General features: G+C 45.8%; 1 protein-coding gene across 1 annotated transcript; it reads left to right on the top strand.

The window, feature by feature from the left end:
- Positions 1-264: 264 nt before the first annotated feature.
- On the top strand, positions 265-19,212 carry LOC135400042 (short-chain dehydrogenase/reductase family 9C member 7-like). Its single transcript, XM_064631785.1, has 5 exons — positions 265-627; positions 15,233-15,439; positions 16,479-16,661; positions 16,805-16,937; positions 17,433-19,212. Exons 1-5 carry the CDS (start codon positions 390-392, stop codon positions 17,764-17,766), a joined length of 1,095 nt encoding a protein of 364 aa, XP_064487855.1. The 5' UTR covers positions 265-389; the 3' UTR covers positions 17,767-19,212.
- The last annotated feature ends 905 nt before the right edge of the window (positions 19,213-20,117 follow it).

The raw sequence follows: 20,117 nt of genomic DNA, 5'->3' as shown, positions 1-20,117 counted from the left end.
CTATCAGCCGACTGCACTCAGCTTTACACGTGGGAAGCAAAATCAATGAGCCTTCCGACGTATGCTTCAAATCAACTTTTGCGATAAAAATCGCGCGAGGCAATCTTTGTTCTTTCATCTCCAAAAGGCGTTCGTTACCTCCATTTCTGCATTAAGATCTCTACCATCTGCTCCGGAGCGCTTAAAATACTTCAGCAACGATTATATAACGACACTGTTGCCGTGTCAACTTCCAATGCCGTCGTGTCTGTACGCCGAAGGAACGATGCGGTAACACTGCTCATTATACAGGTCGAAAACTCGCTCCACCGTAGTGGGCAAGAGAGGGCTGGAGGCGTCCTTGAATCTCTCTTATCCTCCAAGGCGTAGTTAAACGGACTTGCCATTCGATGCCCATTTGTGCATTTGGTGTCTACAACAAGGACATGCGGCTGCTGTTGCTTTTCGTGGTGGTCGCAGTGGCTTTCCAGCATGCTATGTTCAACATAGCCCTGCTGACCAAAGTGAATAGTGCAATTGGAGCGGGAATCGTAACCGTCTTCGTAGGATATTGGTTGGCGCAGAAGATTCAAAGGCTCGTGTTTGGACGGCTGCTGGAGCCGCATGGGAAAGCGGTGTTCATCACAGGTGAGGGACGAATGTGAACGGTTGTTTTTGAGTACGTACTTTCTAAACAAGAGAAGCGTGTAAACCACGTAAAAAAGCGAGCCAAAATGTTTAGTCCTGTGATATAGGCGTGCCTGCTTTGTATGTTATTTGTATGTGCATGTATGCAATTAACTTCAATGATGCAATGTTATGGCATATGGTTTTGTGTAGCGGAGAGGCTTTACCGCGTGAGCCGGTGCGACTAATCAAGCAACTCTTGTCATTGGAACTATTGTAATTGGCTATACGTCGCACATGGCTTTCCTGTGCGTATGTTAGTGTTTGTGGGATCATCGTGTATATATATGTGTGATCATAAGTGGGTGAGAGCAACAAGAAGGGCACAGCTTGCAAGCATGCGTACGGACATAAAATGCTTGTTGGGAAATCGACAGCAAACAAACTGCAGGCACATCCTGCTCTCCGCCACTTTTTTTTGATAAGATTAGATTGGACATAAAATGCTTACTTTGGAATAGAACACACACGAGGTTTTCCTTCCACGCCACCCTCACTCATTATGAAGCTTAACTGACAACGTGCTAGTGTAGCTATATACTTGCGAATGCTACACGTGCAAAGACGAGTAAAACAACAACCGTCCAAAACAACGAGTACAAAAATGCATCGAGACATGTTTCCGTCTGTAATTCGCATATGCGACGCATGCTTAAGATTGCCATTCCCCCACAGCAACATTCCGCTGCCCAATCAGCACGTTATTTTTTCCTAAAAGAAATCACCTATATATCTTTCCGAGATATCTTGCAACTATCACATAATCCAAGAGTAGACCAGATGCGCCCGTGTCGATCTTGAAGCAGTTCCAGCAGACCTTGTTGGTAAGGCAAGTGGGATGATCCTTGTGATCCTTATCTACCGGCGCAGCTCTTACGGAATAACTTACGAAAACTACCCTGCGTGCAATCACTGTCGATTATGAAGACGTGAGTGACCAATTAACGCAGTCTCTTTCTAAATCAGAATGTAAATCAAACAACGGTGATGATTGATTGATGATTGATCAAACAATAATGATGATGATTGGGGAGTTTCATCGCCAAGGAGAGAACGTAAATCAACAACAACAGATAAATTGATGATGATGATGATGATGAATGAGGGAATTCGCCACATGAGGTCCGGCCCACTACTCCAAGGCACGATGGACGGAATGAGAATGTGAGCCATGGTGATGAGTGACGGTGAAGTGAGTGGTTGACGGTCAGCGTAGTCGTTAGGTCAACATTAGGGGTGGCGAAGACGTCAACGAAACACACATCACATCACATCACGTCACATCATGCAAATCAGTAAACGCCAAGAGCCCGCCCTTCTAATGCGATAGCATGTGTTTTAAACCATGCATTGGCGCTTCAGTCATCTTGTTAAACATCGCAACGTCTGATGATGTCATACCGTCAATGTGCCCCTGTCTTCACCCTATCATGCCTTCAATATCACTTGCTGCTTGCAAATATCCGCATTTATTTCTCGTTCCCCCTTGTAAAGAAGTACAACAACGATAATGAATGAAGGAGAAGTGATGATGAGTAAAGAAATAAATGATTTTTTAAAGAAAATAACGAAATTAGTTTTCTCGTGAAAACGCTATGGCCTTTCTTGACGCACACTTTAGTGAAATTCGTTCGATTTGGTGCTATGAGCTATCACCCGTACGCTTATATTTCAGTTTCGAAAGTATTTTCCGCATTAACGTTCTTCGAATTATTTTTATTTACACGTCATTTAGAAATTAATTGCTCACTATTGCTCTGTTATATTCTTAGCCATCGTAGTTGCCTTATAGTTGTTCTTGGCTCTTGTATATCTGTCTTCCCCTGCTATGTTGCATAGTAGTCAACGCATATAGAATAAGCGAATGCACACACGTCAGAGGAAGTCGGCAGGAACATCAAAGTGTAATTCTTTTCCATCCTTGCCCAGAGGCATGCCCTTCGTTCAGGAAAGGCTGCCGCATTTTCTCCTTTCGAGAGTCTGAGCGCTCCGGGTCTGACTTCCGTCCGTTTTCATATTATGCGTATCATTTTCCTTCCATTAATGATTAGATCGCGGGGAAAAAAATACGCACGAATTGGAAAAATAAAATGCTTGTGGAAGTTTTCCTGTTTCAGAATTAACTCTGTATATAGCAAGGGTACACGTTGGAGGAACATTATCGTATCGGTCTCATACACATCTTTCCGGATGCGATAGTTCCTTTAAAGAGAACTCATAAACACGAATGACTTAAGTGGGCTGTGTGACGTGTCCCTATATGGTGCTGCGTCGCTTGCCTTGCACTGCGTGTCTGGAAGCAGAGGGACATGCAATACGATATTCTTTCCTCCATTAATAAGGAAAGCATCAAACGTGACAAGACGGAACCTTGACAATCACCTGACGTTGCATATAAGAATAACCATACTACGTCACAATATTGTTTTTGCGGATACGAAGAGGCGAACCAGTATAGGGAACATATACCTGGGTAGTAATGTCATTATTGTAATGAAATTACAGTAATGAATTACTTTTTCTGGTAATTTGTAATGTAATGCATTACTTGTGACATTATGTATATTTGTAATGTGATTTAATTACATTTTGGGCAGTAATTTTAATGGCATTACAAAAGAGGCTTTAATGGCATTACAAAAAGGCTTTTTACAAAAGAATCGAGTGTGTGTTCTGTGTTGGCACTTGGGAGAAAGACTGCAGACTTGCAGACTGGCGAGTTAAAAGAATTCCAACGTCCACTATGAACGGTGATACACGCAATCAGCACAGAATAAAATGTCATGTTTTTACAGCGTAGTGTTGTCTGACAGTGAACTTTCACATCCTCAATGTCGTTACGATTAAACTCGCAGTAATGACTTTGTAACGTCATTACTTTTAGTATTAATTGTAATGTAATTTAATTACATTTCAATTGCAATAATGAGTAATGTAATTTAATTAAATTCTAACTGGAGTAATGAGTAATGTAATTTAATTACATTTTAGAAGTAATTTACCCAGGTATGATTTGGGAAGACCCAATTTCGTTTTTTCTTCTTTTTCTCTCTCTCTCTCTCTCTCTATTTCTTTGTTGCTTGTTGGTTCTGGCGTTTTATTTGGCGAGGAGATTTGCTTGCTGATGTGGCAGCATGTTGCTCGTGTTTCAAAGCGTGAGTACTGGGCCGACTTCACGGCGATGTGGTGTGATGTGAGTTACGACGAAGTCCAACTGGCTACCCCAGTACGCTTACACACAGGAGATACAAACAGATGAGCGAGTTAAAATGATGGAGTTCAACATGTAGTTTAAAAGTTTCAACCGAGTCAGTGTAAAATGTCGGAATCGCTGGGGGCACACACAGCAGACATTCAGCGAGTCATAGGACGTCCATAAGCCCAGTTGTATGTAGAAAATCTCCGAGTGCTCTCGCTGCCTTGTCGGACGACGGGGGACCTAACAGTTTCGCGATGTCGAAGGCTCGGGAGTTCACACGAGAGAGGGTCGCCTCTAGTACCATTCGAGCGTCGACGTATTTCTGAGAAGGATCCCCAACTACACCGTATTATGCATGTACGAATAATGTCCTAACGAGTTCGTACGTCCGATGGATGTCCCTCAGATATCCATCGGACGAACGAATCCGTTCGGACATTATTTGTAGATCCGGAGGACATGTGGTGTTGTTGGGGACGTGTTCAACGTCCTCTACAATCGTGGGGAACTGTGCTGATATTTGCTTTTTAGACGGCCTCAGAGAAAAGAATCAGACAGGATAGCCGGCATTCGAACCGGGTTCGCCTCCTTCTCTTCCAGCTGTACTGGACTAGTCTGGCTGGCTGCACTGCCAAGGGTATTGACTGCTTCGTCTTACCTGCAGGCTACCTTCGCAAGTCGTAAAGAAAAAGAATTACGATGGTCTGGTCTGAGCCAGACACCTATCCTTGGTGGTCTAGTGCCAACAACTTAGATCATTACGGACGGATATATACTATAGGTGTCTTTCATCAGGCATGGGAACTCGTGCGTACATATGCGCAAGACTTGCGTAGTGATCACGATGCTAAGTATCATGTATATAGTTCTTGCACCTTCTTGGATTATTGTTGCAGGCTATGGATCCTGTGGCTGTACAGACGGTAAGAATAACGCGTGGTGGAACTAATAATCATCGCGAAATGAATGCGTGACTTCATATTACGTGCTTTTCGGAGGGAGGGAATTTATTGGCAGAAAGAAAGAAGAAAACGGAAAAAAAAGGGGGAAATATCAGCCAGGCAGCACGCAGGCTTGCTATTCCACACACACACACACACACACAAAGAAAAAAAAAGAAAAAAAGTAATTCAGACGGCTCACAGGGAGGACAGGAGGCCCGAATTACCGTATTTTCCGGTGTATAACGCGCGCGTTATTCAATAAAAAAAGTGCTCTGAAGAGGTCCTGCGCGTTATACATACACGGAAATATTTTCCTGCAGAGTTCCTTTTCAGGTCAGTGACGTACAAGCACACATCACGTCCAGCACCACATTTGTGACAGTCCACTGGCTAGTTCGCTGCCCGGGGCCAAGGAGTGTTCCGGCGGAAACGCCCGTGCACCCGAGCTCTGAGAGGCGCTGCCAGAATACGGCCCGATGGCGACAGTGGAGGAGCTGATCGGGGATGTCGTCTTTTACGGCGCATTTCGGCTTCCTTTATGTTACTGTGTAGGCTAGGCTATGAAAACAAGAAAACCTAGCAGGAGTTTCGTAGAGATAGCTAGGAGCGCTGCCTCCGGTCACATTCGACAAAAAAGTGACACAACGTACATTTCATGCACTCCACCTTTGGGCAGCACTCAAGACAACGTGCGTCGCACCTTCTATCACTGTCAAAGCGCTACGGCCCATTCTTCCATATTAAAGTCCATAGGGAACTCCAGGCTACTGTGAACCCTCGCTGTATAACGAAATCAACGGGAGCAGGAGAAAATTCGATATACGCGGCGATTCGATAAAAGCGGAGGCGCCGCAAAAACAGTGGCATTGCCTCAGAAGGTAAATAAATAAACTATATTCAAGCCAGGAAGCAAGTAAACTTTTATGGCGAGCACTTTGGTCTTGATGTCTTGGCCACGACGGTATGTTCCAACTGCTTTGTTGATGGATATCGAGCTCAGGATCATACAGAGGCTGTGATCTCTATTGTAATGCAAAAGAGGCGCAAGCTAGACTGAATCAGTAATGTCACTGATGTACCGCTTACATTGTCATCGGTCCCTGGCCTAATGTCATGCACCGTGATGCGTTTGTTTTTCTTTTCTGGAATTTCTAAGCGACACTGGGCTCTTTTACACACTTTAGCAGAGCGGGTATTGTAGCGTTTATGGCTTTATGCACTGACATTATCTGGCGAAGAGGACTTCAGGACAAGGACGTAATATCATCGACAGAAGTGTCGGCCGTGTGCCAGCCCTCATGTAATATCATGATTCACCATCACCTCATCGTTTCACATCTTATACCAGTGTCATTGGGTAGTGTATAGATTTGTGTATAGTTTCCCTTCCTCTTCTGAATAACGCGTCCTGGAGTAGCCATCCTTACATCTCCATTTTTCTTTTACAAGTCAATCAATTAATCAATCAGCGAGCCATCAATTAAGGGTCACTTGCCTCACTTACCCTCACTACATGTATTTATTGTTGTTGTTGCCTTTCCCAATTTGATTAAGTATGTCCGAACTTATGCAGCGCAGCTTGTTGTTATGACGCCCGTTTCTGCAGCTCTACAGGTTTTCCGGGTGATTTTAATCCAAGCGCCATCGAAATTAATCCATGTGCCATGCAAACTTTATGGGGCATGGATTAATTTAGCTGGAACTTGGATTAAAATCGCCGAGAAAACCTGTAGTCACCTAGCTTCCTGTATGTGCTTCACGAAAAATGAGCACAAAAGAAAGAGACAAAAAGGTTCATCGCACACCAAGAAGACGGACTGCATAGTGTTACCAGTGGTGTGAGGGTACTCAAGCTATTTTTGTATGGTAATTAATTAATTAAGTGAAATTAATTAGTCAGTTTTTTAATTATAAGGATTAGAGTCAAAACGTCAATGAGAAAGTTGCAGCGGGCTGTGTAGCCGCACGAAACCCGTTGATTGCAACTTTGTTCCCCCCCCCCCCCCTAACTGATCCTTTTTTTGTCCCGACTCCAAAAACTAACTTTCTGGTTCGCAAAAAAAAAAAAAAAAAAAAAAAAAAACCCGACGCGGGACTTGTCGCAGATACGTCGCGGAACCGCATGCTGCCGTTTTTCTTTTTTTTTCTTAACTAAAACAACCAAGACGCCCAAGGGCTAGATGGGCCCATGGAAGGGCTAGATGGGACGCCCATGAGGTTACTAAGAGGCCCAAGGGCTGGATGAGGGTCGAATAATGCCCCGAGAAAGCATGTCTGACGCCTTCTTTTCGATGGTCGCGCGATTAGGAAGTAGAAACTCTGTGCGGACGCTGACGAACGGGAGGGGAAGCGCTGGTGTCAATGTGGTGATGCACACCTTTCGCGACTCCCATTGCTGGCTTGCCCAAAATCAAAGAGGTGAGAATACGTCGTTAACAGGGAAGTGAGGCACACGCGGTCGTCCAGAGGAAAGGGTAGAAGCGAGAGAGAGAGAGAGAGAGAGAGAAATACATGATCGTGGTCATGTCATTACAATCAACAGTCATGTGCAAACGTGTGGGGCCCTGCGTAATGTTGAGGCGTAAGGGGGTTTAAATGTCTCATGGACTAGCGCAAAAAGCACCAATTTTATGTTTTCGTAAATATTTTCCCTTTTTGTTCACTATGTTTGCTAGAGCAACGTGCGGAAGGGTTGTTTACAGCATGCCCAGTTCTGGAAACAATCCAAGGGAGTATTTTAGTATCCTATATACCGCACTGATAAATGGAACAGACTTTCGTTGTCCATTCAGGTTTCGTTTCGAGCGATTGGAATGCGCTTCGTCGTGGAATCGATATGGTCTCTTACTGGATTTACGTTTCGGCACGGTGCCAGCGGGAAATCTAATGCATGCACTAGCATGCACCTGCTCCTTCTAACTTGACATCACGTGACATTTTGGAAGGCCTAAGGGAAAGTTTGGTCCCCATAGATAGCTTTTTCAGAGACCTTGAACGAAGTCGCGTAAAAATATTCCCTAAAAAAAGGGGAGGGGGGGGGGGCTTTGAAGGCAGTCAGTAGATTTTTTCTAGTCGTATTGGCTACTTTTCACGCAGCCTGGAGCTCAAAGATAAGGAATGCACTGTTTTCTTCGGGAAAAAGATAATCAGATAATGTCCTGCGCCGTTACTAATTGACGCACAATAATTCCCTTCTGCTGGCTTGCATTTATAATCTATCCTCTGACAGCATTGTCCTTGCGCTTGCTTTACGCCGTACGCAGCCGTAAACGCAGTTAATGTGAAACAGCCTTTACTCTTGGGACTTGAATATTTTAGGAGTCAGTGTTGGGAGAGGGGAAGGGGCTAGTTCTGGCCTTGTTGGTTTCGGGTTTGTTTATTCGGCTTTATTGGCGGGTGTACGGTGTAGTTTTTGTTTCATTTTTGTTGTTGTTCGCGCTGCTCGAATAAGAAACCCGGACAAGAATGCAGCTTTTGCAGAATGCTTCGTGCAGAAGACTGGGAGGTGCTGGGTTCGAATCCTACCACAGGCTGTATACTGTCCGAGGTTTCCTTGGGTTTTCCGGCAGACTTTCCAGACGAATGACGTCACAGTTCCCCTTGAAGTCGGCCCAGGACGCGTACTAAACCGCTGTCCCCCACTCCTTCCTGCCGTCCGCGCTATCTCCATCTATCCACACCTGTACGCCGCTCGTATAGGCACAGTTGCTTCGCGGCGCTAACACGAAAAAAAAAAAAAAAAAGAAAGGATATCAGCGGTATTGTCGCCGTGACGACCGGCGTAGAAGTCTCCTAAACATTTCTGCAAGGAACGTACACGTCATCAAGCAGACGAACGATAGAAGAGTTCGTTCTCGTACCATTGTCGGTACCTGTTTAGAACAAACATTACAACACAATATGACAAATAAAACGATGCACGATAAATAAAAGCCGGACTAAGTGCTGAGTGAGAAAGCAACTAAAACTGCGATATTCAGAGTTCCTGAAGGTCTCCAGAGACTTTAGTGTTACGCCACCACCACCACCACGATCACGTTCAGCATCGCCATCGCCGCTCCGATCATTCCCGTCATCTGTCATCGTCATCACTCATCATTGTCACCACTCATATTAGACCCCCTAACTATGGGGTTGCGTTCCACTCCTAGAGTGGAAAACCTCCCCACTTCATCATCAGAATATATATATGTTGTTGGTCATATACCCTGTTTTCCCTGTTCCTTTCTGTTTTTTTTTAAATATAGGTAATTGTGTTTCGGAATAGCAAGCCGACCTTTGTCTGGCTGACCTTTCCTTTTTCGTTTACTAAACTTTCGTATCCCCCCATGTCTTCCAATGTCCCTCGATGTTCCTTGTGATGTTTTCGTTCTTCATTTTATCGTCTTTTTGTTAGTATACAGCCAAATGTTTCACATATATTGGAGGGGGGAGGAGGATATGCTTGTTGTGAATAATAGTAATGAAGAGGAAGATTAGTCACATATGAGTCGGCGTAACCGTATACACTCTTAGAAAAAAGGGTGGAGTAGTTACACCTTTTAGGAGGTCATAGGTGTCGCATATGTTGTGCCTAAAAGGTTGCACCGCTACCTCACTCTCTGCCACGAGTGACAGGGTTTCCGCTTCTGATTCGGTGAGCGAGAGGGGCGTACGCCTTTTCATAGCAATTTGGATATATGATAATTGCCTTTACCACCCTTTTACACCCTTTATCAGACGCTATGGTGACCTACAGGTGGTAACCATAGAAGTTACCACATTTTCACACCCTTTTGCTTAGAGCGTATAATTATCACTGTTCCCTCACTGTTCGCTGTTGGTGCAGCCGTCATAGCTTGCCACGAACTACAATATTCCCTGAGATAGAAAACACTTGGATGCATGTCATCGTTCATGACGCCCAAACAACAACAACAACAACAACTCTATTTTGAGTTGATGACTGGGGAGTTTCATTGCCAGGGGCGATACTCTACCCATTGTTGAAGGTGGTGGTGATCACGCCCATATCATTGCGTCATCATCTATTTGTTGTTGTTGTTGTTGTTGTTGTTGTTGGCATAGATATGGGATTGATAGAGAGATCCAATTTGGTACATCGCAGCAACAACTGTCGCGCTCCACGTGTGATGATTGGCCTGTCAATCTACACACGCTACAGCCTCTGCACACCGACTACGAACGAACAAGAATGCTCGAACGCCTTCGTTTGAATGTGTACCTCTGGGGTGCTGCAGCATGTTAGCCAGCGTTACATGTACATATACCTTATATGCACATCTTTTCATCCTGAATCCTTACATGCGATGAAAACTTACCACGTTACTTACACTTACCACTTACCAAATTTGTGCCACGAGTCTTAAAACGAAGTTTAAATTCTTCCTGAAAACCGAACAGAAAAATAGTCTGGAAGTGTACGATGGTCGTGGACTGGGTTACCGTGTTCTTCGTCCCTAAACGCGCTGCGACGCAAAGTATGCGCATGAATTACGATTTGCCAAAAGTTTCTTCCGTTGCGTAAACAGCCCAGACTCTCTTCTTAAGGAATCAGTATGTGCTGTGCTGAGAAGAATTTGAGATGGGAGGCACAATATTCGATGACAGATGAAAGTCACTGAAAAGGTTAGCCAGCTGTAAGGCTGTGTTATATGGCTTAGCTCAATTGGTAGAGCCCTGGACCGGTAATCCAGAAGATGTGGGTTCGTGTCCTATACAGCTGGCTAACCTTGTCAGTGACTTTCATCTTTCATTTCGTAGGCAATTTGAGACTTTGTATCCATTTGTCCTTTCTATGTTGTTCCAGCCTCAGAACATCAGTTCTCTCTTGTACAATATTCGACCTTGCCAGAAAACGCCTATAGGGGGGAACAGAGCACAAGCGGCGTATCCGTCCATTTTCTTTTCTTCTCGGGAATATTCCGGAAATATATGATAGGCCGAAATTATCTTCCACAACATAGTCTTTCATGCCGTTTTGTTCCACTGCTCACGTTGCGTCACGTTTCTCGGGGTCATATATATTGTGTGTGGGGGGGGGGGGGGGTATATAAGTTTAATAAAGAGGAGGTGGCGTCCACGCAGGGAGAGGTCAGCCAGACCTATGTCGGCTTGCTACGCCCTGGTGGAGCAAAAAAAAAAAGGAAGAAAAAAAAAAAAAAAAAAAACGGCCGGTTTCTTTGCAGTGGGGGCGAGTGCCCAGGGCCGCGGTTCTCAGTTCACAACGTAACACTCAGTTGGGTGTCCTGTAGGTATTGCAGGAGAGCCCTTGTAACGGCTCCCTGTTGTTGGCGTGCGACGGGGCCGAGAAGCACGGCCAGAGAGAGCGAGCCGTGTCCCAGGCGTTGGAGGCGATTGGCGAGGACAGCGCGGGCTGCAGAGTACTCCGAGCAGATTAGTAGGAGGTGCTCAACGTCTGCTACTGCGCCACAGGTAGCGCAGCTGGCTGAGCGACGCTTTCCGACCCTGCACAGGTATTGCGGGTCATTGTGTGGGTCATATTGTGTGGGTCATTGTTTTTCGGTTGCGTTTTCGGTTTTTATTTTTGGGCGAATTCGGCGTATGTTTTTTCGATGTTTATTGATTTTCACGAAATCGGCGTTTTTCGTTGTTTTTGCCTGGCCTGTACATGGTCTACCCGACAGTTATCGGCGAATAGAAATCCCTATGTAATATTTCCGCATGACGCTCAAGCAACATGGCGTTGTTCGCTGCGGTGACGTTTTACGGCTAACGAAAAAATTAACGGACATTTTTCGCAACCATCACATTTCTGTACGGTTTCCGATCTGCATCAACAACTTGCTGAGCATGTGGAGCAATTTATCTCTGTCATGTGTCCTGGAACGTCCCTCTGCATTCGGTGTTTTTAGATTAAAACCGAATGAGGGAAAATTTACCCGGCGTATGTTTTTTTTTCGGTGTTTTTCGATTAAAACCGGAAACGCGGAACCCTACATATGGGGCCGTTTTACGCACCAGCTGAGTCAGCCCACATTCGTGGTGGCGACATATGCTGCATGCTGCACGGGCCGCAAGGTCAGAGCACGGATAACGTGCGCCGAAAATCTCCGACAAACGGTGCCGGAAGCAAAGTTCACCTTCGCGTTATTGGCCTCGGCCACGATCTTGAGCGCAGTTGCCTACTAATCGAACTACCCCAGTCCCTGAATAGGGTATATAGGCTCGTGGGAACGCTTATTCAATCAGCGCCTGCATTTGGAGGAAAATAATCACAATTCAAGGCTACTTCCTTATATGGAGGATGCTGGCGGCTCTGTCATCTCGTCTCATTGAAATAATGACCGATGCCCTGCCACACCAGGATACGCTTAATTGCAGATTAGTTCTACACATGTCGCGTGTTGCCGTATAGTATAATGTCGCGTACACGCTTAGAAATGAACTTCACCGCATGGCACGCTCCCAGCTAACCGTCGTCTCGATTGGTATCGTTATCCGCCCTGATTTGTTGAAAGCGGGAGGCGTACGCCCTTTTTTGTGACGCTTACGCTGTTCATAATTGTCACAAAAAAATAAATAAAAAGGAAGGCGTAAGCCTTCCGTTTTCAACAAATCAGGGCAGATAACGATATCATTCGAAGTGGTGCTTGGCTACACTCTAAAAACAGCACTTCACCGCATGGCACGCTGTGTGCCAACCGTTGCCAAGAATGGCAGGGTTATCGCTTCTGATTCGGTGAGTGAGAAGGGGGGGGGGGGGTACGCCATTTTGCAGCAATTCGGATACACCCTTTACAGCCTCGGAGACACCCTTTATCAGACGCTGTGCTGACCTAGGTGGTAACTATAGAAGTTACCACCTTTTCACACCCTTTTTTCTTAGAGCGTACAATGTCTGCAGAATAAGACATAGTGCGTACGCCCACCTTTCTCTTCGAATCAGAAGCGATAACCCTATCATTCGTGGCAATGGTTGGCACACAGCGTGCTATGCGGTGAAGTTCTGTTTTTAGAGTGTAGGAGCGTGCTATGCGGTGAAGTTCATTTTTTGAGAGTGTATAGCACGCGTGCATAGCAGCATGCATGCATAGACAATGCATGATACATATGACAATGATATAAAATGATACAGACAATGATATACATATGAAACGTGCATTGCACACACTTTCGAGGGGACGTATGGGGTTTTTAATTTTTCTGCGGACCTAATTTTTCTCCGTTCCTGCGTTTTTACTTTCGCTCGGTTACTCATCATTTCCCATAGCAAGCATACGCGCCACTTCCGTTCACGCTTCGCGAGCATCAAAACAGGACCTGTTCAGCCTGCAGGCACAAAAATCTTTGTTCAGATCATGTGTTTCATAACGCTACCTTTAAGGTGGCCTCGGAATAAATGGCCAAATAATTACGCGCTTAATGCTGCGATACCACTGCTTCTATCACGTTCGGAGACGCAAATTTCAAGGCCTTGCTTTCTTCTGAATTGAGAGAGAAGGACCTGGAGATATTGGAGAGAAAAATTGCCACGCATCGCCTGAACTAGCCTCCTAGCGCTCCTGGGGGGATATGAAGTCGTCTAAATATTGTTTACAAAATTAAAGTGGATGTTGGTGGTGGATGATTACGAGTTGGGGGTTGTCGTCGCGATAGGCGATGCTGAACCATATGCTGAAATATAATGATGGACTTATAGTGATGAGGGCCGAAGTCCTACATGGTTCAGAAAGGTTAGAGTGTTGCTTTTAGTGCAGAACGTTGATGGGAGCCGTTCTGGAGTAGCAAGTTCTGACTGGGTCGGGACTAACCCCTCCATATTTTTCTTTCTTTTCCTATCCAATCCAATCCGATCGTTGTTACGGTCGTTACGAGCTAACCAGTGGAGGGAAATTCAAAAAGGCGTGCGGGATATTAAAAAAACATGGGCACGTGACACATTGCGCGTGACGTATACCACGCCCTTCACGTATCGCGGGAAGTGCGCCGTGCACGTGTTTTATCACGTGTCCTTCTCGACGAGTGCCCCGCTCGCCGTTAGCCCGTAACGCGTGCAAGCGATTAAGCCCCACTCCCCAGGGTGTCCAACCGAAAAACTTATGAGCTCGGTTAAGGTTCAGATTCGGGGCCTTTTGGTTTGGTTCCGGTTCAGTTCTGGAGTGCACAAATAACGCTTCGAACTGGATCATTTGTGTTTATAACGGTTCAGCGCATTGCAGAAAAAGTTGTGCCAACATTATCTGGTAATGCGCATTCCAGCGTGTTGCCAGTTGGCGCAACTCTTTTGTGTTCGTCAGAAGGTTTCGTGCATCCCGTTTCGCAAGCCTTCCCACGAATACATTAAGTGCAACGGCGTTTTGACATCGGCATTGATTTACTTGAGATATGCAGGATGAGCTGATGACAACGTACGCGCGCGTTTACCCGAACCGGTTCGGAACCTTACAGTCTTCATTGGCTCAGGTTTAGGTTCAGTTCAGGTTTTCGGTTTGGTTCCGGTTTGACACCCTGGGTGGGGGGTGTACATCTACCTGACCATGGATCAAGCAATTTCATCATAGTGCGAGCGTCTGGCTGATTTGAAAACTAGTGTTCACAGTGACGGTGCCTTGGAGTGTCCCCTCATCAGAACCAAGAACAATGCAGAGATACGTTTAAGCTGTGCGCGCTTTATCCAGTGGGTTTTAATGCGTTAGCATGAGGAATGTCGAAATGGAAAAAAAGCTGTATGTATGTATGAGAGAGAGAGAGAGCGACGGTGAAGCCTCATCGAGGCAGCGGTATAAGTGGACATGTTAAGGGGATATAAGAGGGTAAATGTAAATGGAGGTCAATGATTTGAAATTGAAGTAGTCGAAGGTAAGAGTAAGAGGTAAGAGTAATTGAAGGCAATTAGAGCGAATTAAAGGCAGTTAAAGCAATAAAGTTGGGCAGTCAAACATCTTATCAATGAGCCGTAAACCTACCTGAACTTACCTATACTTACCTATAGTGGCGGTATCGCTCGCGACAACGCATCTTTTTCACGATTGCGCACGCGCGACCAGCCTTCCGGGGCCACAGCGTCTCTAACTCGGCTATACTCTTTCCCCCTCGCCGTGACAACATTACTTGGTCCACGGTCAAATCCAGCCCACCGACGCTGTGCTCTAAAAGCACTACTAACATTTCTAGACAGTGCATAAAGAGCGTCGGTACTCCCCACTGTGAGACCCATCGACATATTTTTTTTACCAAGTTATACCTCAAGCCAAGCCATGGGATAGAGTATCTGCTGTGGCGATCACACGCCCCGATCATAATTACCAATATAGAATTGTTGTTGTTGTTACCTAAACATATCCTACCAGTGAGAACGAAGCCGCCTCCGCAGGGGCGTGCATGCCTTTTGTCATTTTGCCGCAAGAGGTTTCAGTCCTATATTCCGACGTAACACTTTGAGCGCTTTTACTTTGTGCAGGTTGTGACCATGGCTTCGGGCATATGCTGGCGAAGAGGTTGGCCAATCAAGGCTTCGAAGTGTTTGCTGGTTGCTTAAACGAAAAGTCCGAGGGGGCTGTTGCATTGAAAAGTCTTCAAAATATTCATCTGGTCCAGGTGGACGTCACTAAGCCAGATCAAGTGGACGAAGCGGTGCATGTCGTGGAAAAAAACCTTCAAGACAGAGGTAAGACTGTTGACAAGGTAGTCTAGTTTCTTTTCCTTTTCAACAAGTTTTTTTTTTATAGGTTACGTTTAGAAAATTTCACGAAGGCGTGTCGAAAAGTTGAAATTTCAACTTCAGCTTCCAATATATACTCATATTTCCGAAAGTATGAGGGCAAAAAGACGTTCTGTGTTTTCGCACCATTTCTAAGTCGAAATACTTAATGAAAAAGTATTTGGTAGTAAATTTGGTAGATTTGAACTACGCTCGAAGCTAGGGGGCGAACAAGGTCGCGCCCGAACCCACGGTCTTGAGGGGATTACGATGGTACCTGAAGGAGACGCGGACTTCGGTCTTACTGTTCTTTCAACAGGAGACAGCAGAGCCATCTCCAAGCGAGTTTGCGCCCGGGGCAGGGCGAATCTGAAGCGGCCTCACTGCCGTCAAGACCCTCGTAAATAAAGAAAGAAAAAAAAGAAAACGCCCATTTACACTGCCGAGCCCGTAAATTCAAATTCTCTTCATTCCAACTTCGTACTGTCCAACCAACATGCCAGGGCTTGCCGTTCGGCGCCCTGTCTGGCGAGGGCGCCCGAGGAAGCTGGCTCTCTCACAATCCCGTCGCTACAGCTCTGGGAGAGAGAGAGAGAGAGAGAGAGAGAGAGAGAAATACATGATGACGATGATATGGGGATGACTTCCGCTCGTTGAGCAGAATGCTACCCCATTGCTACCCCACAGCTCTGGGAGGCAGCAAACAAGTGCCCATTCGTGGAACCCAGCACTCCCCTTCCGATTTGTTTCGGTTTCAGTCTGTCTACCAACGTCATGATGACGTTTCTCGGGTAGAGGTCTACTCGAGTTGTCCATATTAACGGGGCACGGCTGTACTGGGCTACCGAGAGCATGCTCGAAACACCCCCAACCTTAAGATGTTGCAGAATCGCTTGACCTGCGCGACGCATAGCTTGGTGTGTCCCCGTGTCTTGCATACCGTCAATGTTTACGTTGCAGACGAGCTCCCGATGTCCGTAAACATGATGATGACGATATGTTGCAGTGCTGTGGTCCGTTGTGGCTAACGCCGGCGTGTTCCCCGTGGGTGCTACCGAATGGGAAACCTGGTCCAACATCCATTGGGCGTTCAACGTCAATGTCTTTGGTGCTATGGATGTCTCACGGAAGTTTCTGCCCCTGCTCCGTAGCTCCAGAGGACGCCTAGTTATCGTCGCCAGCGGCTTCAGTAAGCAAGTTCAGTTTATTGTTTGATGTTGCCACTGCAAGCTCAGATACTCGCTCATCTGTCCATAGTGCATGATACATGTGCTAGGCGATGACAACGTTATAATTATGCGTTTTTTTCTCCCGTTCATCCTCCCTTCCCAGGCCGCATGACCATTCCAGGTGCCGTGCCGTACTGCATGACGAAGCACGCTGTCCAGTCACTTGCAGATGGTCTGAGACGTGAGTTGCAAGACAAAGGAGTGCACGTGGCCGCCATTCAGCCTGTGGCTTATCGGTCAGTTGCATGCCTTCATTTACGGATTTCGCCTCATCTTCATCTTCATCTCATTCGCATTCCCTTTGCAGTGTACATACCCAATCGCATATATTTTGTTCGCTGCGGACGATTGCGCAAGAAATTAAAGAATGCAACCGAAGGGCAGTTTTCGGCGCAATCTGGCATTTGCAGTGACTTGCAAGTTGGCAGGCGACGATCGTTGTAGTCTGAGCCAGTAGAGCGCATTAGACACATAAAGTCCCGACAAGGTTTCCGTGTCGTCTGCTAGTATAGGAATTGCCGAACACAATTTCGAAGCGGCTGAAACCGTTCGTTTCCAGGACTACAGGTGTCGAAGGCAGGTTCTTTTTATTGGAGGAACCGTAGTAGCGAGTAGGCTCAGTCAAGATGACCTCAGTTAATTATTCATGGTGTAGTGACGATTTCTTTTCTTTTGTTTGCTGCAGACAAGGGAAAATGATCTTCGCACCTAATTTGTTTTCGGCATTCCAGGACAAGTCTGCTGAACACGCAGAAGATGCTGAGCGGCGTTGACAATACCGTGCAGCAGATGGACAAGGAACTACGGGATGTTTATGACGACAACGAGCTCAGCAAGTTCAAGACGAGTATCGTCAACGTGCTTGGCAAGTACGCTCGATCAAACTTGGATGAAGTAGTAGACCAGATGGAGTTGGCCATTCGGGATTCCCATCCGATGCCACTCTACAAGACAGGCGGGTTCTTCGACAACCTGCAGCTGCTTCTCGCGCAGATAGTGCCGACGGAGTGGACGGACCTTTTCGTTTGGTTCAACCAGAAGTTGATGGAAAAGGGGCCAAAGTGACGTAGTTGAACCAGCACGGTGCGTTTTGGACGATCCTGTGTTCTGTCACCTGTCGTGCCGTGTGTGCTGTCATCCGGCACTGCTGCCTCGTCGATAATAAGTTTAGCAATCCTCCGGTAAGGCTTCTACGCCCGTGTTCGACGTAAGAACGGTACGAAATGTGGTCTGTCAACCTCAACAGAGTTACTGCGCGGGAGAAATTACAGTGCAGCGCAACCAGATGCCGCCCATGGGACTGATATATATAGTTACGTTGTCAGCGCACTACTTGCCGTGACGTAGCGAGTGATGCCCGCTTGCAGCCAATAGGAACAAGTGTAGGGCGTGCGTTGAACGTGTCGTTCTTAATTTGAACACGACTATGATTTGATGTGTTTCCCTGACCGGTTCACCATTGTACACCATAACGAAACAAATTGTCGTCATTTCCTACGTAGAAAAGAAAAAAAAAGGGCGGCGGTATTTTTACTTGAGATTCATCTGCCTAGTGATGGTGTTTCGAGATGGTGATATATCACCGCCACCTATCGTCATTATAGTCATGTTAATTACCATAATCACCTTAACGCAAACCGTGTCTGCAGAATTCACGGTATAAGACAAGAGTTGACACATGGTGTAATGGTGACACCAGACCAAACCAAAACTATACAAGGCTCGCACCGTTCATAGTTTTATTGTTGCAGCAGCAGCAGTGATTTGACTATGAAGCTAATCGGCACATTTTGCGTGATGGCCTCTTAAACGACGAGAGCAACGGAGCTAGAAGTGATGGTTGACACAGACAGTGGAGGCTGATGGCTGGAACCTCAGCATTCCATTCCTTTATGGTTCACTAAACGCCTAGATGGGACCAAATAGTCAAGTACTTCCTAATAGTGTATGCAACAAATTGCTCAAAGTACCTGTCCGGCTTATTAGCACTGTAATCTAAGTAAAATTCGCGGGTAATTTTACCAACCACTGCTACATGTTGATGACGTCTCGCAGGATGACAGCCGCACCGAAGTGATATAATTGACGTGGTGGACGAAACGGCTGACTATACATTGGTGACTACAAACGGTGACTACATTCCCCAATTGTACCTGCTGTCTTTATTGTGTGTTTATAGTGAGTGAGCGAGTGAAAGAGAGTGAGAGAGTGAGTCTCTGTGGGACCTGAATTTATAAATTGCATAACACAATTCTTTTCAGCGGTTTGTATTTAGGTATGCTCTGTGTGATATGTGTGTATTGTACGTGTGTCGTGTTTGTCAGGACACTCGAAAAGGTGGTGCAGTGGCATTGTCCCATCCACAAGACCCATTTGGTTTTTTGTCTTGCGTACCCATTTTTAGTTCACGTACCTTTTAGTGTATGTTAGCCCTGTCTCGTGGTTTCTTTTTTTTTTACTTACGAGTGAAAAATAAAAATAAAAGTCACAACGATAAAAAAGAGTTAATAAGTGAATGAAAAAGAAAAAAGAAAAAAAGAAGCGTTTTATATTTGCTTGCAACAACCCTTGTTTTTCGCGTGTGTCAAGAGCAGCTGAGTGAATCCATATCCTTGCCTTGAGTGGGTTTTAGCTCTGTGCTAGTGAACCAAAGTTTCGGTTGTGATTTATATTCTACGCACACATCAACACGAAACGCTCGGGAAAATTTCAACGTGCTTCGGCGTTTGAACCGATCTTTATAAAAACCCCAAACCCGAAGTTCTGTGCCACTATCGTCTGAATAGCACAGTCTCCCGTCAAGATAGACGACTTTTGCTTGACGACTTGATGTAAGCAACATTGAGGCTAGCAGAAGCGAAATCAAGCTCCGCCATAGCGCTCCCCGATCGTTAGGAGTATGAAAAAAAGATTAGGAAAAGTCTTTCAAGGAGCAGTACTGCAGGCAATACTGCACAAAAGAGTGTGGGAACTTGTGCGTGTGTGTCTGGCTATACCTCGTTCAGATAGATGCTTTCTCTTGAGTCTTGTATGACACATCACGCGGAGTGCGCACGAAAAACACTTTCGAAAGAGTTTGCATAGCGTAAGTTAATCATCTATCTGTCTCCGTATCAAATTTAGTGTCGTCTGCTATCTCGAACATCGCATAGGCACCCATTCGCATAGGACATCAAGTGGAATCGCAGTTGAAAATGGGCTTCACACGACATTAGTCAAACGTACTTGTCAGCAGCGATGTATTAGATGCATGAACGAACGTTATCAACATGCCAGTAGAACAATTTTGTTTGGATTTTATTTCTGGAGTTATTTTGACGTGTGGAAACAAGGGCCTATAGGACGTAATAGTTAGCGACAATCAGCAACGGGGAGCGGAAGTCTTACTGGGCCAGAAAAACTGATGTAGTGGTATC

This window comes from Ornithodoros turicata, chromosome 7 (assembly GCF_037126465.1).
Source record: "Ornithodoros turicata isolate Travis chromosome 7, ASM3712646v1, whole genome shotgun sequence".
NCBI classification, from domain to species: Eukaryota; Metazoa; Arthropoda; class Arachnida; order Ixodida; family Argasidae; genus Ornithodoros; species Ornithodoros turicata.
This window is presented reverse-complemented; position numbering and strand designations above follow the sequence as displayed.

What these genes read in the sequence shown, in the direction of transcription:
- LOC135400042 (XM_064631785.1), top strand. Translation starts at nt 390, where the DNA reads ATGCCCATTTGTGCATTTGGTGTCTACAACAAGGACATGCGGCTGCTG. An exon ending in GAAAGCGGTGTTCATCACAG is followed by an intron (nt 628 to 15,232) that starts GTGAGGGACGAA and finishes TACTTTGTGCAG; the next exon opens with GTTGTGACCATGGCTTCGGG. An exon ending in AAAAAACCTTCAAGACAGAG is followed by an intron (nt 15,440 to 16,478) that starts GTAAGACTGTTG and finishes GATATGTTGCAG; the next exon opens with TGCTGTGGTCCGTTGTGGCT.